Raw genomic sequence first — 19,859 nt, forward strand, 5'->3', positions numbered from 1 at the left:
AGTCAAGAGAATCAAGAACTAGGCTTTCATAAAATTAAAAACTTGTCTCTCAAACATGCTATTATGCACTGCCATGGTAAGTAAGAAAACAGCGGTGTGCTGGCTACATTCTTTAATAAATTCTGGCTTAAAAAAGTAACTATAATGGGATAAAATCTGTTTCCTCTTTCTCCCCGGACATTCAGTATGTTCTTCCTCTGTACTTTACACATTTTTATTGGACATCTAAGATAGTATCATCAAAATTTTCACTTTAACATTATTACAATGTTAAGTTTACTTACTGTAATTGAAATCTAATAATCCACAGATACTGGTCATGTTCTGCTACAAAGACATGATGATTAAATGTGCTGACTGCCTGCGTCATTGAAGTACACGGACTGAAGACCAGGCCCCCCTACCTCATGAATATAATCAGGAGTTACTAGAAGGTGGCTGTGAGCAGAAGCTACAGCCCGTGTTGGTACACAGACAAGAGATTGTATAATCATGCAGTGCCTGTTTATTTTGTAGACTTGAATCAAAATGACACTGTGATTTGAGAACCCCCTCAGAGACTAACACAAACTTACTTAGTATTCCAATATTTTAAGCAAAATATTCCAAACACTTCCTTGTCTAGGTGCATTTGGTCTTTTGGGAGAAAAATAAAAATTAACAAATAAACAGGTATAAATAGGCTACTTGGTTCCATTAAAAATGATGATTTCCAATCTCGGAAGGCCTACAATGTTGTTATGTACAAGTCCCAACCACATTTTCCCTCTGATTCTCACAAATTCTTACTGACCTCTATGTTCCTTCTCATGAGTAATAGGACATATGAGAGAGCATGCAGGTTTCTTCCATTAGAAACATCTTATGAAATTTCATTGAAAGTAAATGATTACTTGAAGGGGATTGACCGTGGGCGAGAGGGGTGGGCTGGGTGGAAGGGGGCAAAAGGGTAAAAACTGGGAGAACTGTAATAGAATAAACAATAAAGAATAAAATAGAAAAAAAGAAGGTAAACGCTTACTTGAAATGGCTGGTTTTGAACTTGATATCTCTCCGACAAAGATCAGCTCATCATCATCCTCATCCTGATTTTCTTCTACTTTCTTCTGCCATGGTTCCAGTTCTTCTTCTTCACATTCCATAAAGAGTTCTGCCATTTTTGAATTATCTAATTTTCAAAAGAATAAAAGCAAATCTTAGTTTTAAATACTTTTTTTGCAATACATAGTATGATATTTAACATGCACTTTGATAATGCTAATAGCAGCTACTGAATTGTTATTTGTCAGCAAATGGCAGCAAAAATTAAGAAACTCCAAATTCAATCTCTAATATCTAAACTAGTAAAGTTAAGCTGGATAGCTACATAATGGGTAACAACAGTTATTTGCCGTGGCCAGTAACTTTTTGGAACAATCAAGTCCAATGAAACTGAGTTTTAGTTTTATGACTAGAATATAATTATATCTATGAAAAGGACTGTACCCGTTATCTGAAAAAGAAACCTCACAGACTTCTGCATGAACAAAAGGGAGATAAACTAAGAATACGAGGCAACAGGTGGGAGATATAATAGAAAAAGTGAACCAGGTTGAGATGTACCAGGCACAGAACAAAGAAGGAATGAGGTGCTGGAGTGAAAATAGGGAATATTAAGTGAAGCTTATTCCATCTCAGGACAGATCAAGACATTTCTCACATGAAGAAACTAAGCAAGGAACATACTGTGACCACCACCAAGCTACAAGTGCTGATCAAGTATACAGAGCTCCTTGTGATCATTTTGGTATCTCATCTTTTAAAAAACTTTAAAAATTATTTTAATTTTATTATATTTTCCCATTATTATTTATCTCCCCCTACATTCTCTTCTATCTCCACTCACCCCATACCCCCTGCAATTACCACACTGTTGTCCATGTCCACGAGACCTTTTTCCTTCTTGTTTGATCCTTCCACCCCCTCAACTCCACCCCCTCCAGAGCCTGGTGCCATATTCTTAAATATGGATGTACAACTAATGAGAATCAGAAATATGACTAAAACCTCCAATGTGAAATACAAAATCAATAAAACAGAAAGACCTTAAAGAAAACAGATTTAATATAGAGGGCAGGAGAAAATATTAGAGAAAATATAATTAGCACTTTAGAGAGATAAGACAATAATGTTATAAAAAAGTAAGATTCAGAAAACAAAGATAATAATATAGCCAAAGTTCAGTAAAATATCAAATGTTGAAGTTGAGTAAATGTCCCAAAAGTAGAATTAAAATATATATACAGGAGTGAACAAAAGTAGGTTTACAGTTGTTTATATGGAAAATAATACAATAATTAATCAATAATAATACAAGAATAAACACTGGCCCTGGCTGGGTGGCTCATCTGGTTGGAGCGTTATCCTGTACACCAAAAGGTCAAGGGTTTGATTCCCGGTCAGGGCACATACCTAGGTTTCAGGTTTGATCCCTAATTGGGGCACATACAGGAGGCAGCCGATTGATGTTTCTTTTTCACATCGATGTCTCTCTTTCTTTTTCTTCCTCTCTCTTTAAAATCCTCGGGTGAGGATAAAAAAAAAAAGAATAAACTCTGTTTTGTATACTCACAATTGTAAACCTATTTTTGCCCAATATTATATATAGTTAGAAAATCAATTTCAAAGTTACAACTCACCTAATAAAAGTTCCAGAAAAAGAACAAAGAAAAAGGGGATGTAATCAAAGGAAAAAAAATACAAGAAAAATATCCCAGTTGTAAAGGATATAAATCTCCAGATAGAAAGCGCTCACCACCACCTAGCACAATTACTTAAGAAAAGAAAAAAGGAAAAAAAAATCTACAGTAGAGAGACATATTGTGAAATTTCAGAATACTGGAGATAAGGGAATATTGTTACATCTGAGAGTGAGTGGAGAGAGAGAGAAGGAAGTTAGAATACTGCTTTCAAAAGTCTTAGTAAAAAATAAATTTCAATTTAAAATTCTATACCCAGTCAAGATTTTTGTTAGCTGTAAGGTACAAATTCTTTCATCAAGAATGAAGACCAAAAATATCAGACAAAATTTACCTTCCATTCACCCTTTCTTTTTTAGAAGGAATCCACCAAAATACGACACTTAAGGAGGAAGACCAGGATGCAGAAAACATGACATTGAAAATAATACAAAGATGAAGGAAAGTCCCAGGCAATAGCTGTTCAACAGGTCTAGAGAGTAACCAGGCAATGTACAGCTGGAGAACACACACACACACACACACACACACACACACACACACACACACGCACGCACACGCGCACGCACACACACACAATTGTTAAATTACCTTACAAGTTTTACCATGTAGAAAATTGAGTTAAGAGGCTAGAAGGGTGTGAGATGACTTGGCGATAGATCTCAGCTAAATTTAGCAAATAAAAGAATAAAAAATTTAAATTACAGGATATATTTTTAAAAATAGAAAAAAAGTAAATGTATCCATAACATATTAATACCATAGTACTATGCTCATCAGGGAACAATTATTTATTATGGTTATCATAATAAAAACATCAACTATAATAAAAAAATTGAGATATAACTACATTGGGTGATGCCTGGAGGGAGAGGTAAATGTAAGAAATCTAAAATCTTCATATTGCTTAATAGGAAAACCATTATATAATGGCAAAAACGTATGATTCAAGAGACTACATATATGTGTGTTTTAAAATTTTATATATATGGTAATGATTATTAGAAAAACAGCTAAACTAATAATAGAGGATGATTTGAAAAGACATGGGAGTACACAGGCCCAAAACACAGGCATACTCATGTGCACAATCCTCTCTCTTGCTCTTTCACACTGTTCAAGAAATGGTAGTTATAAAGTCCAGATTATGTATTTGCCTTTTAAAAACTATGTATGTATTGTTCTGGTTAAAAAAAATATTGAGGAAGCAATCAAAATTAAAATAATAGCAATAGGGATGGATAAAAATGGTGCTAAACACAGGGAGTGAGACGTGGATAGGGAACAACTAAACAATAAAAATAAAAACAAAACAATAAATCCAGGGTTCTGGCTTAGAAAATATCATCTTGTCTTTCAGACAATGATATCTTTATCTTTTAAATGCAGTAATTTCTAAAGATAATTTTACTAGATTAAATAATGTCACTTCTACTTTTAACTCAAAATTAAAAGGACCTAGGTAAATAATTTGGGGATTGCATACAAAACACCTTACTAAATGTGTGCTATTTAAAAAAATCTTTAATATCATTTTTCCCTTCTAAACAGGTATGCCAAAATAATTTCTTTGCATAAGGTTGCTTAATGTTTAGTAGTCCACCTACCATACAACAAAACACTTTTCCACTCTTACAAATGTAGCCAATTCTATGAACTGATCCCTTTCTTTTCTAAACTATCTTCATATATATATTATACACACACACAGACACAAACACAATGTTCTAAGTACAATTAAAAATTCACAGTTTAGCATTTGCATATTCTGATTACTTGAACACACCATCTTCGTTGTGTCCCTTGAAGTCCTCATTTGTATTCCTTCTTCCATCTAAAATATCCTTCCTTCTTACCTTAGACGGTCTACATTATTTAAGTATAGTAGAAAGAGCATGAACCTGACATTAAATTGAATAGTTCAAGTAATCATTGCACCACTTCCAATCATATGACTCTGGAGAAATTGCTTGGATCTGTTTCCTCACTTCTAATACTGATATAATATCAGCCTAATTGAAGTGGTAAGGTAAATTTAAAAAAATGACATGTAAAGTACCTAACTTCACAGAGATATTCAACAAAATGTTAATCCCCTGCCTCTTTCAAACTCTTGGTTCAATTATAACTTCCTCAATAAACTATGAGACCTTGTTTTTTCTTCTGCCTCTTACTACATTGGCAGTCTATTCCATGTAATTCAAAATTTACCATATATAAACTCAAAATGCTATTGTGTTTGCACTGTATATGTGCAACTCCAAGGTAAGCTTCTTGAGTGAAGAACTTATCTTTTTCTTTCTTTGTATTTTCTCTTACACAGAGTAGTTTACTGGGTATGCAGTAGGCACTTAACATGATAATTTACAAGCTAAGAAACTAGGCAAAGTCTGGCAATGCTATCTTTTAAAAAATGAGGGAGATCCATATATACTGATAATAAAAAAATGATTTATACCTTTGTTCATAAGTCTTCCTCATTTTTTAAACTAGGTACAGCCACTGTCAATATATTTCAAGGTAGATTGTTGGGTAAAAATTATTTAAAGACACATAATAGCATATATAGTATGATTTTATTTAGAAATAATTTAGTTTTTGTCTACACATAAAAAATTTTGTGATTATGTATAAAAACCATTATCTCTAGAGATGAAGAAACACTTCATTTCTAGTTTACTAACTTCTTTTATTATATATTGTTCTTTTTTAGTATGAGCACGTATTAGTTTAATAAGTGTTTTTATTTACTTATTTTAGTATAGACATTTTAATTGTATTTTTTTCATTACCATTTATCCTTCTTACCCCTCACCCCCGCAATCACCACACTATTGTCCATGCCCATGAGTCCTTTCTCCTTTTTGTTCGATCCCTCCACCCCCTAACCCCGCCATGGCTGTCAACCTGTTTTCTATGAGTCTGTCTCTGTTTTACTTGTTATTTGTGCTCACCTCTAACTTTCTCACCTTTTCTCATGAAGCGAGGTTGTATGTACAAAAGTCACACATACTAGCGTCACTTGCAGCAGCAATACTTACTTTTTGGTTGAAAAGGTTTATTGTCATCCATCAAGTTGCAGAGTCACCTAAGCACCAACATATGACATCAATCAATTTTATGAGTCACTTTAACACCAAATATTGAAACATGAAACTTGGGATTCAGAAATCTTTGGGTCTAATTTTGATCTCCAGCAAACTCACCATGAGACTCCAGATAAGGTAGCAAGTTAGGTCTTAGTTTTCTGACCTATAAAATAAACATACCTACTGTTAGAATGGATTTGTTAAAATTTAAGTATGCATATACATTTAATCCTTTTCTCCTACAAAAAGCTTACATTGTGAGTTTGATGTTTTTGATATACACATGCTACTTACTTTCTGTAATTAGTTCATTCCTGAATGAACACAAACTTAATCAAATGTTGAATGTACAAAGCATTTATTACTTGAAGAAATCTAATGAGTTATTAAATTACAAATAATCTTTGAAAGGCATCCTTTTGTAAAAATGAGTAATCTCCCTTTAATATGTTTTATTAAATCTGAATTTTGAAATGCTAAGTAACAATAATCTTTAACTGCTACTTATTTTTCACATCAAAAATAAAGGTAATTATTATTATAAGAAAACATGCTCAAAGAAAATTTTAGTTTATATATTTTTTGTTTCTTATGTTAACTAAAAGGAACAGAAAGGTAGTCGGGTAAATTTCATCATAGATTAATTGATTAAAAAACAATCACTCGCCCTGGCCAGTGTGGCTCAGCTGGTTGGAGCATCGTCCCGTAAAATGAAAATCACAGGATCGATTCCCTATCAGGGCACATACCCTGGTTCTGGGTTCAATCCCCAGTTGGGGCATGTATGAGAGGGTGGCTGATCGATGTTCTCTCCACACGCCGCCCCCCCACCCCGCCTTTTTGTAAAAGCAGTGAAAATAAGTCCTTGGATGAAGATTAATTTTTTTTGAAATTACTCATTGCCTTCCATACCCAAGGTAATGTGAAAACTAAGAAGAATAAATCATAGCTGTGCTTTCAGAAGTTTACAGTCTTATGTGTCTATGACTCTTTGGGCTTTTAAAAAAGGTGGTACATTAAACATTATCAAAACAGTTTGCTTCTTTAAAACAAGAATTTGTGTTCTGAATTCTCATGTACATACTATATTTACTTAAAAACTATTTGTTACAAAACAAAAAAGTAAAAAATGTTAGACATAATGCCCTGGCTGGTGTGACTCAGTGCACTGAGCACTGGCCTGTGAACCGAAAGGTCGCCTATTCAAATTCCAGTCAGGGCACATGCCTGCATTGCCGGCCACGTCACCATTTGGGGGCGTGAGAGAAGCAACCGATCAATGTACCTCTCACACATTGTTGTTTCTCTTCCTCTCTTTCTCCTTCCCTTCCCCTTTCTCTAAAAGTAAATGAATAAAATCTTTAAAAACTATTTTAACTCCAGAAGTTACTGCTATAAATGTTTGAATTACTATTACAAGAATCTCTAGTGAATTCAGTACATAAGGAAATTTCCATAGTTCTGAGGTTTGACTATTTAATCTCTTGAACTCAATTATTTGAATAGTTATCACTTGTCCTGCAACTAAAACTGAGGTAATGCATATGTCAAGTAGATAATACATGACGATTCTTTATCAGCATTAAGATATTTGGCTACTACTGATGCCAAGAATACAGAATTTTATTTTTTAATCCTCACCTGAAGTCATGTCTTTATTGCTTTTAAAGAGAGAGGAAGGGGTAAGAGAGAGAAAGAGGGAGGGGGAGACAGAGAGAGAGGGAGAGGAAGGGACAGTTGCCTCCTCTGTATGAACCTTAACCAGAGACTGAACCTGAAACTTAGGTATGTGCTCTGACTGGGAATTGAACCTGGAACCTTTTGGTATACAGGATGATGTTCCAACTGACTGAGCTACCCAGCCAGGGCAGAATATTTTTTAAGTCAGAGCTACACAGCCCATGAGATTCATAAAGAACATTTTTATTAAATGATCATGTACAATATCTATTGCCATAAATACCTTAAAATTAGCGCTGAATGTAAAAACAGTACACATAAACATGTCCTTTCTACTGCCTATGACTAGAGCTGTGGCTTTTGGGGCCCATAGCAGCCACCAAGGTGCCTCAATTGATACATTTGCAAACATTCTAAAAAGTCAGAAATCCTCAGCAAAATGTGCAGTGAGAAACTTGGTACTTCTATACTAGCAACTCCAAAGGGTCTCTAGGTTACACAACTCAGAGCTAGCATCAAATAGGCTGAGGAGTAAAGAACTCTCCATTCCAGCTGCTGACTCAGAGATACTATACTCGTGTTTAATATGCTGTTCCTATGAGAGAAAAATGAATCTCAAGTAACTGACAAACACCTCTTGGAACACACTCATTCAGTTTTTGGAGACTGCCTATATAAATAATTGTAACTGTTATTTAGATAGCTTTTGTTTTTAGGTTTATATTTTTAAAATTCAACACTCTTAAGAGTTCACTGCACACAAATTTTAAAAACATTAATGTATTAAAATAGTTCAAATGGTTAATTGTACTTTATGTGTATTTTACCACAAGAAAATGTATTAAAAATTAATGGATGTCATTTCACATCCACTAGGATGGTTATAATAAAAAAAGATGATAACAAGTGCTGGCGGCAAGGATATGGAGAAAATGGACCTCTTTTACACTGCTGCTGGGCATATGAAATTGTGCAGATACTATGGAAAACACTTTGGCAGTTCCTCACAAAGTTAAACATAAAGTTACCATATGACTCAGCAATTCCACTCTTGGCGAGAGAGAATTGAAAACATATGTCCACACAAAAACTTGTACACAAATGTTCACAGCAGCATTACTGATAATAGCCAAAAAGTGGAAACAATACAAATGCCTGATTGATGAATGGATAACCAAGTGTGAAATATCTATACAATGAAAAATACTGTCTTAAAAAGGAACGAAGTACTGATACATACTATGATATGGATGGATCTTGAGAACATTATACTAAGTAAAAGGCAGTCAAAAAGACGACATATTATATTATTTCATGAAATGCCTAGAAATAGCCAATTCATAAAAGCAGAGGTTGCTTAGGGCTGGGAGGGTTTGGGGGAAATGGGGAGTGACTACGAATGGGCATGAGATTTCTTTTTGGTGTGATGAAAATATTCTAAAATTGACTGTGGTAATTTTTGCACAATGATGTAAATATACTAAAACCAATGAACTGTGCACTTCAAATGAGTGCAAATGAGTATGTTATATGAAAGATCTCAATAAAGCTGTTAAAATAAGCTGGTAGTATATAAGGCTGGGCGTTGTGGAGTCACTATGTGGAGAAAGGCCGCCCAAGAAAGAAGCCAATGAAGAGATGAGCAAAGCCGTTGATTCTGGGGTAGAGAAAAAAGAAGGTAGGTAAGGGAGACATTCAAGGTCTGATGATACCATTTAAATACCTGTAGCTAGCATGCTTGAAGCAAATTAACTACTAAGACTTTTCAATTAAGAGGGAATAATTGTTCACTTCTGATTTCATCTACTTTGAGCTAGGTTCCTGGTACTTGTATTGAAGAGAAATAATACACTTACCAATGTACTGTGCCAATATTTTTCAAATTAACAGATCTCTAGGGAAAATAGATATATTCCAGAGGGTGCAAGAGGGCTCTAAAAGAATAGATTGTTTAGATGTCTATCTAAAAAATTAACATTAGCATACTCTGGGGATAACCTGGATGATCACCTTATAATTAAGCTGTCATAATTTCAATACTCATGGCTTTTAAAGCTGAGCTATAACTGACATATAACATTTTATTAGTTTCAGGTGTACAACATAATTCAGTATATGTATATTGCAAAATAATTACAATAAGTCTCGTTAACACCCATCATCACACATAGTTACAAATTTTTTTCTTGTGATGAGAACTTTAAGATCTACTCTCTTAGCAACTTTCAAACATTCAATAATCTTAGTTATAGTCACCATGGTGTGTATCGCATCCCCAGGACTTATTTTTAACTGGAAATTTGTATCTTTTGATCAACTTCACCCAATTTGCCACCCCCAACCCCCACTTCTGGTAATCACCAATCTGTTTTATATGTCTATTAGTTTGTTTGCTTGTTTAAGATTCCACATATAAGTGAAATCAAACAGTATTTGCCTTTCTGTGTCTGACTCATTTCACTTAGCATAATGCCCTCAAGGCCCATCCATGTTGTTGCAAATAACAGGATTCCTTTTTCTTTAATGGCTGAATGTTGTTCCATTGTGTGTATCACATTACATCTTCTCCGTTCATTCATCTGTCCATGGTGCTTAGGTTGTTTCCATGTAATGGCTATTATAAATAATGCTGTGATAAACATGAGGGTGTAGATATCTTTACAAGTTAGTGTTTTTGTTTACTTCAGATACATACCCAGAAGTGGAATTGCAGGATCCTATCAGTCAGCACTCATGCTTTGTCTGTATTTACTACTGCATTGTCATCAAGTACTATAACGTTTACTGCTGTCTATTAATAAAAGATCAGAAGGAGAGAATATCTAAATAATGCATTTGCACTAAATGAAGGACAAATGGCAATATGGTTAGCTATAGAAATGAAAGTATTGAAAAAGTTTGAATAGAAAAATCTTGCTATTGTTTAGGAAGGTATGAAATATAGGTATGAAAAACTCAGTAAAAAATGCAGTGACTTTGTTTCATGAGAATATATTATCCACTCCATGTATTAAAATTGATTCAAATAGCTCTGATTTTGTAGGTTTAATTATTTTGTTTTTTGGCATATGAAAATGTATTACTACTATGTTTTCACCATCAAAACTTAAGCTGTTGGTCTTTCCTTCTTGCCTTTGTATAAGGCCAAAAAAGAGACAGTGGTACTTTGACAACCTTAAAGCAGACTTACAGGAATGCCACTAAACAACATGACCTCTGCAACCAGACTTCATCATTTTCCTCAATAAAATTTAAACAATCATCATTTGGGTACAAAGGCTGTGATTTGTTTGTTGTTGCTTTTTTTTGTTGTTGTTTTTTTGCCATTCTTGACCAGCTGGACTCTGACACACCTTCTGATGGCAGAATTTGGCTGTTTGGCTTCAACCCCTTCATTTTTCAGCACAAATTCCCTTTGCATGGGAAGCACCTCTAAAAAGTGTTTTATGACTGTAGGTACTCTAAGAATATTCTAGATTTTAAGTAGGAGGGAGTCTTGTGAAAATGTTTTTCTCTTTTGTTTTTATTTTTGCTTATTTGTTTCTATTTATTTTTATTTATTATTATTATTTCATTACAGTTGTCCCAATTTACGCCCTTTGCTCATCTCCACCCAGACCACCCTGCCACCCCCACAGCCAATGCCCACACCATTACAACAGGAATTAATTGGTACAGTACTGAAATACAGGAAACACTGGATTATACCTTGGTTCCATAGACAATTTCACTGGCACCTAAATAATTCAAACTCTCAAACCAGGCTTTGGGAACAAATCACATATAATTGAGAAGGAAAACATAGGCTCACCATCTTTTCTTTGTCCAAGAAATTTTTATATTATGGGAATTATATGTTTTCTTGAAAGCCTGAACACATGAAGTTCAGGAACACTTTGAAAAAATATTTCTTTAATAACTTTATTATTTTCCACCTAATTTTATTTAGGTTTTCAAATTTTGTCTCTGTTGACTTTATCTATTAGAAGAAAATAACTATTTGACACTAAGATGTAAAAATCATCGGCCTAATACTTTGCAAATATTATGTACATTTTAAAATAATTTTATGTTAGTTTTTGGGATTGGGCACTATAGTAAACTTTATTTTCTGCAAAGTAATTTTTATATCACATTCAGGCTAAAGATTTTATTTATAAGAATATGCTTTCATTATAATTCACATGCAAAAGATAACCAGGAGAAAAGACTAATGCATAAATGGCCTTTCAAAGCCAAACTACATACTATTTTAAAGAAGTTTCACACGAGATACTATAATGACAAACTCCTACAGTAAGCTCAGGATGTATTATTAATTAATTCACATCTTATATGGGTAAACTTTATCCACTAGGGAAAATGTCAACTAAGAAACTACAGTACAGCCCTAGCTGGTGTAGCTCAGTGGATTGAGTGCCGGCCTGTAAACCAAAGGGTCATCCATTTGATTCCCAGCCAAGGCACACGCCTGGGTTACGTGCCAGGCCCCCAGTTGGGGGCGTGTGTGGGGCAACTGATTGATGTATCTCTCACAAACTGATGCTTCTCTCCCTCTCTTTATTCCTCCCTTCCCCTCTCTAAAAGTAAATAAATAAAATCTTTAAAAAATACTATAGTACAAGGCTGAATAATTGAGCGGGGATTTGAACTCCACCATTTTCTGGTTGCCAAACCTACAGGATGTTTAATCAACCTCTTTGAGCTTAGTTTTTCTATCTGTAAAATAAAAACAGTAATACCTACTGAGAAGATAACAAAATTCTAGTTCATGTAAATAACTGTTAAAATATTGTCATAAAGGAAGTACACCACATCAGCAGTTCTGAAACTTTTTGGTCTCAGAAACTCTTTGCCTTCTTAAAGCGTAATCAGGACCTCAATGAGCTTTTCGTTTATGTGGATTATATCTATTGAAACTTACCACATTAGAAATTAAAACTTACATCAGAGATGATGGTAGAGTAGTGAGTGGAAGTTACACTAACCTCCTCCCAAGACAAATCTGGAAATTCAACTAAATTGTGGAGAAATCATCTGGAACAAACAACTGAACAATAGTGAGAGAGAAGTCTCATAACCACGGACAAACAGATGAAACAGCTTCAGCACAATGTGACTGCTAGGGAGTGCAGTGGAGACGAAAGAGGGCTGGATGGGGGCCCACATGTGGTACCTGAAGTGCTGGAGGGATATTTAAGCGGCCAGTTGGATACCCCTGAGAAGCGTGAGGTGTAAACCCTAAGCTGGGCTCCCTAGCGTAGAACACTACAGCCCAGAAAGAACACAGAGCATGAAAAAGTACACAAAGTAAAACACCCAGCTGCAAAAAGCAGCAGGGTTTCTCTCTGCCACAGATGGACAGTGGGAGATGCAAAGAGCCATTTAATGAGTCAATGTATAAATTTTCATTTGCAAGCCACTTAACCAGGGCTCCAGCAAAGGGGAAGGCAGAGTGGACTAGAGATGTTTGAGGAGACACTGGGGATGGAGGCTTTCGGAGAGAACTGAGAGAGTAGCTGCAGGGATCCCGGTGCTGAGTCATCCCCCATACTGCAGCAGCCATCTTGCTCGGGCAGACCACCTTGCTGGCTCCCAGTGGCATCAGCCTGAGAGGAAGCAACAGGCCCGCCCTTAGGAGGGACTCTGTCCAACCTATGGTGCTTAAGCCTCAAAGCTGAATGCAGAGTAACTAGGTTTAACAACTGAAGGAGTCAGCCACAGACAGTAGATCCCTGGTAGTCTTAAACAGGCTGCCTAAAGTCAGATAGGGTGACCATTTGACATCACCAGAGGCAGATCCAGAAAGAAAAAACCAGTGGTAAATACTAGATACTACCGAGATGAAATATACTGTGATCCTCTCCATGATTTGCAGCATTTTCTTTACTGCATAGCTTTTTAACATTCATTTCTGGTCCTTCAAGTTTGTGCGTATTAAGTCACTAGATTTTATATTATAGTTTATTTCAATTCATATATTTTGCTCCTCCCTTCTCTTACCCCATTTTACTTTTTTCTTTCCTCTTATTATTTCCATTTTAAATTTGTTTCTCTCTTGCTACAACCTATTTCCATTCTGCACTCTGTTTCTCCCCCCTACCCAGCCTCTCAAAACCAATCTTCATGTCAATCGTCATCTCACATTCTTTTTCCCACAATTAAAATACACCCATTCTCTCTTCATCTTGAGCATGTCTGCTCATTGTTTGTGAATAGGGTTGTTGTTGGTGCTTTTTCAATTTTATCTCTAGTTCGTCACTGTTTTTGTATTTCAAATCTCAAATTTTAATTTTTCCCTGTCTTAGCCTGGTTTTCATTCCTCACTCTTACTATTCCCTCTCCCTCTATCACCTCAAAAACACTTCTCTTTCCTCTGGACATCTCTTAACCATTTTTTCTTTCTTTCTTTTTTACCCCTTATTTCTATCCCACCTATATTAATTTTAGCTCAATAGCCATTGATGGTGCTGTGGTGGATCTTTCCAATTTGGTTCTTTTTTTTTTAATTATTTATTTACTTCCCCCCGCCTTTTTCTTTCTCTCACTTTTTAAAAAAAATTTGTTTAAACCTAATACTATACGCTCCCTTCTCTTACTCCATTCCTCCTCCTCCTTCAATCCCTTTTTTATTTACAATGTAAATTTTACTTTCTTTGCATTGCTCCAATTCCCTACTGTTCTTAGTGCTCCTCCCTGTACCCTGTCAAAATCATTTTTCTTTAAGTAGTTCATCTCATATTTGCTCTCCTTTCTTATAATAGTCTTACTCTCTTTACATCCTTATTAATATTGGTTCATTTACTGTTGATAATAGGATTGTGGGGGCAGTTATTTTTGCTGGTGTGGGTTTGTTTCCTGGGCTTTGCGGTTTTGTTCTGGCAGCACCTGCACAGCAGCATACAAGATGTGAAGGGTGGAGTGACCCTCTGTCAACCAGCTTGAAGGAAGGATCCACCAAAGATTGACCCAACAATGATCAAAACCCAATTACATCCAGAGAGCCAAAATAAATGGCATAAAGTACGTCCCAAGTGCATCCAGTTCAGGAGATTGAGGAGACTGCACCACTTAATCACACAGGTCTCCTAACACAGACGTTCATACCACAAAGACAGGGAATCAAAGCAGACCAATTTAAGAAGCAGAAGCAAAAAAAGAAGAGTCTCATGGAAAATGGGAAGATCAAGTAACAACCCCCAACTGAAAGGAATGGAAGAATCTCCAGAAAGAGTGTCAAATGAAATAGAGGCAAGTAAACTATCAAATATTGAGTTCAAAACAACGGTTATAAGTAAGCTCAATGAGCTCAGCGAGAATTACCAAAAACTACAGAGAAGCTACAAGAAACTTACTGCGGACTACATCAGCATGAAAGCGGACACAGAAACTATCAGTAAGAGCCAGGAGGAAATGAAGAATACAATTTCAGAATTGAAGAACACAATAGAAGCAATCAAAAGCAGGCTAGATGAAGCAGAGGATTGAATCAGTGAGCTGGAAGACAAGGTACCAAAATATTCCCAGAAGAAGCAAGAAAAGGAAAAAAGACTCATAAAGAATGAAGGGAGGTTAAGGGAATTGCAGGACAACATGAAATGTAATAACATCCATATAATAGGAATACCAGAAGAATACGAGGAACAAGGAATAGAACACCTGTTTGAAAAAGTGTGATAGAAAACTGCCCTAATTTAATGACACAAAAAGTCACACAGGTCCAAGGAAGCACAGTGGGTCCCAATCAAGAGGAACCCAAAGAGGCCCATTCCAAGACACATCATAACTAAAAAGGCAAATATCAAAGACAAACAGAAATTCTTGAAGCAAGGGAGAAACAGGAAGTAACATACAAGGGAGCACCGATAAGGCTAGCAGGTGACTTCTCAACAGATACACTCACTATAAGCCAGAAGGGAATGGCAAGAAATATTCCAAGTAATGAAAAGGCCTGCAACCAAGACTAATCTACCCAGCAAGGCTCTCATTTAAAATGGAGGGCAAAAATAAGGAGTTTCCCAGACAAAAGAAGGCAGAAAGAATACACCTCCACTAAACCAGCACTGCAAAGTTATGTAAAAGGGACTGCTTTAAGATGAAGAAAAAGAGCAAGAGATAGAGGCGCACAGGTATAAAAAGGAAAAATGACAATGAATAAATACCTATAACAACCTCAAATGTAAATGGATTAAATGCTCCAATCAAGACAGAGGGTAACTGAATAGATAAGAAAACATGACCCACACATATGCTGCCTAGAGACTCACCTCAGAATAAAGGACCTACACAGAATGAGAAAGTAAAGGAATGGAAAGATAATATTCTAAGCAACGGACAGGAAAAAAAAGCCAGCGTAATAATACCTATATAAGACAAAATAGACTTCAAAACAAAGGTCATAAAAAGCGACACAGAATGACACTTCACAATACTAAAGAAGAATCCATCAAGAAGACATAAATATTGTAAACATATGTGTACCCAACCCAGGAGCCTCCAAGTATATACGCAAAGTCTTGGAGGACTTCAAGAAAGATATAGACAGCAACGCACTGGTAGAAGGGGATTTAAACACCCCACTGTCAAAAATGGATAGATCTTCCAAATAAAAAATCAACAAGGATATTGTGGCACTGAATGATGCACTAGATCAAGTGGACTTAACTGATATATACAGAACCTTTCATCCCAAGAAGCAAAATACACATTCTTTTTCAAATTGACATGGAACATTTTCAACGATAGATCACATGATAGTCCAAATAACAAGCTTCAACAAATTCAAGAACATTGAAATCATAACAAGCATTCTCTCAGACCACAAGGGCTTGAAACTAGAAACCAACCTCAAGGAAAAAACTCAAAAACATTCAAACTCATGGAGACTGAACAGCATGCTATTAAATAATGAATAGGCCAATAGATTAAAGAAGAAATCAAAAAGTTTCTGGAAAGAAATGTAAATGAACACACAACAGCCCAAAACCTATGGGACACAACGAAGGCAGCCCTGAGAGAAAAATTCACAGTAATACAGGCCTACCTAAAAAAGACAGGAACATTTCAAATAAACAACCTAACCCTACAGAGCTTCAAGAACGGGAGAAAAAACAAAGCCCAGAGCAAGTAGATGGAAGGAAATAATCAAGATCAGAGCAGAATTGAATGACGTAGAGACTAAAAGAAAAATTCAAAGGACCAACCAATCCAGGAGTTGGTTCTTTGAAAAGGTAAACAAAATTGACAAGCCTTTAAGCAGACTCATCAAGAAAAAAAGGGAGAGGACCCAAATAAATAATATCAGAAATGAAATAGGAGAAATAACTGATACCACAGCAATACAAAGGGTTGTAAAAAATTACTATGAACAGTAATATACCAAGAAATTTGAAAACCTGGGTGAAATGGAGAAATTTCTAGAAAAATATAACCTTCCAAAACTGAATGAAGAATAAGCAGAAAGCCTGAAAAGACTGATAACAGCTGGTGAAATTGAAGCAGTAATAAAAAAACTCCCAGCACACGAAAGCCCTGGACTGGATGGTTTCACAGGAGAATTTTACAAAACATTTAAGGAAAAGCTAACCCCTGAACTTCTCAGACTATTCCAAAAATCCAAACACTCCCAAACTCTTTTATGAGATCAGCATCATTCTAATCCCCAAACCAGATAAAGATACAACAAAGAAAGAAAACTACAGGCCAATTTCGCTGATGAACATAGATGCTAAAATCCTCAACAAAATATTGGCAAACCACATCCAGTAATACATTAAAACGATCATCCACCATGATCAAGTGGGATTGTTCTCAGGGATACAAGGATGATACAATATTCACAAATCAATAAACGTGATACATCACATAAACAAAAGACAAAAATCACACGATCATACCAATACATGCTGAAAAAGCATTTGATAAGGTACAGCACTCATTCATGATAAAAACACGGAGCAAAGTGGGAGTAGAGGGAGCATACCTCAACATAATAAAGGCCATATACAAGAAACCTACAGCCAACATCATACTCAATGGGCAAAAACTAAAAGCTTTCACACTAAGATCAGAAACAAGATAAGGTTATCCACTTTTACCACTTCTATTCAACATAGTATTGGAAGTTCTAGCCACAGTAATCAGACAAGAAAAAGAAATAAAAGGTATCCAAACTGGAAAGGAGGAAGTAAAACTGTCATTATTTGCAGATGACATGATAGTGTACATAGAAAACCCTATAGACTCCACCAAAAAACTACTCAACCTAATAAGTGAATTTGGCGAAACAACAGGACACAAAGTCAATATTCAGAAACAGAAGGCATTTTTGTATACAAGAATAAAATATCAGAAATATAAATCAGGAAAAAAATCCCATTTACTATAGCAACAAGGAAAATAAAGTACTGAGGAATAAACCTAACCAAGGAGGTAAAAGACCTGTACTCGGAAAACTATAGAACACTGAAGAAAGTAACTGTGGAAAATACAAATAAGTGGAAGCATATATCATGTTCATGGTTTGGAAGAATTAACATCACTAAAATGTCCATACTACCCAAAGCAATCTATGTATTCAACACAATCCCTATGAAAATATCAATGACATATTCCACAGATATAGAACAAATATCTCAAAAATTTGTATGGAACCATAAATGACCCTGAATAGTCACAGCAATCTTGAGAAAGAAGAACAAAGTAGGAGGGATCACAATACCTGACCTCAAACTATATCACAAGGCCACTGTAATCAAGACAGTTATGTTACTGGCGTAAGAACAGATACATAGAGCAATGGAACAGAATAGATAGCCCAGAAATAAACCCAGGTCTCTATGGTAAATTAATATTTGACAAACTGGTTATGCACATACAATTGGGTAAAAGTTGCCTCTTCAATAAATGGTGTTGGGAGGCCTGGACTGGTACATGCCAAAAAATGAAACTAGACCACCAACTTACACTATATACCAGAATAAACTCAAAGTGGACAAAAGACTTAGATATAAGCTATGATTCCAGGAAAGTCCTAGAAAAAACATACTCACAAAAATTTCAAATATCCCATGTAGCAATATTTTTGCTAATATATCTCCTAGGGCAAGGGAAATAAAGGAAAAATAAACAAATGGGACTACATCAAATTAAAAAGCTTCTGCATGGCTAAACAACACATCAGCAAAATGAAAAGGGAACCAATTGTATAGGAAAATGTATTTGCCAATAACACCTCAGGCAAGGGTCAATCTCCAAAATATATAAAGAACTCATAGGATTCCACTAAGGAAGACAAACAATCCAATTAAAAAATGGGCAAAAGACCTGAACAGACCCTTCTCCAGGGAGGACATACAGAGGGTTCAGAGACTATGAAAGGATGCTCAGCATCACTAGCCAGAGAGATGCAAATTAAAACTACGATGAGATACCACCTCACACTGGTGAGAATAGCCATTATTAACAAATCAACAAAGAACAAGTGCTCGTGAGGTTGTGGAGGAAAGGGAACCCTAGTACACTGTTGGTGGGAATGAAGACTGGTGCAGCCACTGTGGATAACAGTATGGAATTGCCTCAAAAAACTAAAAATGGAACTGCCTTTTGACCCAGCAATTCTACAGTTGGGATTATACCCTAAGAATCCTGAAACACCAATTCAAAAGAACCTATGCACCCCAATTTTTATAGCAGCATTATCTGCAATAGGCAAGTGCTGAAAACAGTCTAAGTGGCCATCAGTAAAAGAATGGATCAAACACTGTGGTACATTTATACAATGAAATACTATGTAGCAGAAAGAAAGAAGGCCTACCCTTCAGGACAGCATGGATGGAGCTGAAGAGCATTATGCTAAGTGAAATAAGCCAGGTGGTGAAAGACAACTACCACAGGATCTCACCTGTAAGTGGAACCTAATCAACAAAACAGGCTAGAGAGCAAGAGAGAACCAGAGACATGAAAATAAATAACAAACTGTCAGTGACCAGAGGGGAAGGGGGAGGGTCAAATCAAGGAACAGGTTACAAGGGACCTGTGTACATAGACAAGGGGTAGAAGGATTGAATGTGGGGGGGGGGTTGGGGCAGGGGAGAGTAATGGGCAGAAAATGGAGACAAGTGTAATTGAACAACAATTTTAGTAAAACAAAAAAAGAAATTACAACTTAAAAAATTTAGTATTTATTTATTTAAAGCAGGAATAAGCCCAATACATGTTCATATATAGTTTTAATGGAAATAATTTTTTCCTAAAGATTTAATGAGAAATATGGCACTGATTTACATTTTTGCAAATGGCTTTAATATCTGTCTTAATAAAAGACAACTGGATTCTTATATCAGTTTCTGAA

At 35.7% G+C, this 19,859-nt stretch overlaps 1 protein-coding gene across 1 annotated transcript in view; it reads right to left on the reverse strand.

Annotated features, from left to right (window-relative positions):
* The window catches only part of ZNF280C (zinc finger protein 280C), a 73,946-nt gene that overhangs the window by 51,421 nt on the left and 2,666 nt on the right, over window positions 1–19,859 (reverse strand). The window contains exons 2-4 of the mRNA XM_054577014.1: window positions 5,945–5,990; window positions 5,780–5,826; window positions 1,022–1,168 (exon numbers count right to left, since the gene is read on the reverse strand). Of these exons, the coding sequence (XP_054432989.1) occupies window positions 1,022–1,168; window positions 5,780–5,810 (178 nt within the window). The 5' untranslated portion in view covers window positions 5,811–5,826; window positions 5,945–5,990. The remainder of the gene's footprint in view (window positions 1–1,021; window positions 1,169–5,779; window positions 5,827–5,944; window positions 5,991–19,859) is intronic.

Source organism: Pteronotus mesoamericanus, unplaced genomic scaffold, assembly GCF_021234165.1.
Source record: "Pteronotus mesoamericanus isolate MK-2021 breed Mesoamerican mustached bat unplaced genomic scaffold, CSHL_Meso_final contig_40, whole genome shotgun sequence".
Classification (NCBI taxonomy): domain Eukaryota; kingdom Metazoa; phylum Chordata; class Mammalia; order Chiroptera; family Mormoopidae; genus Pteronotus; species Pteronotus mesoamericanus.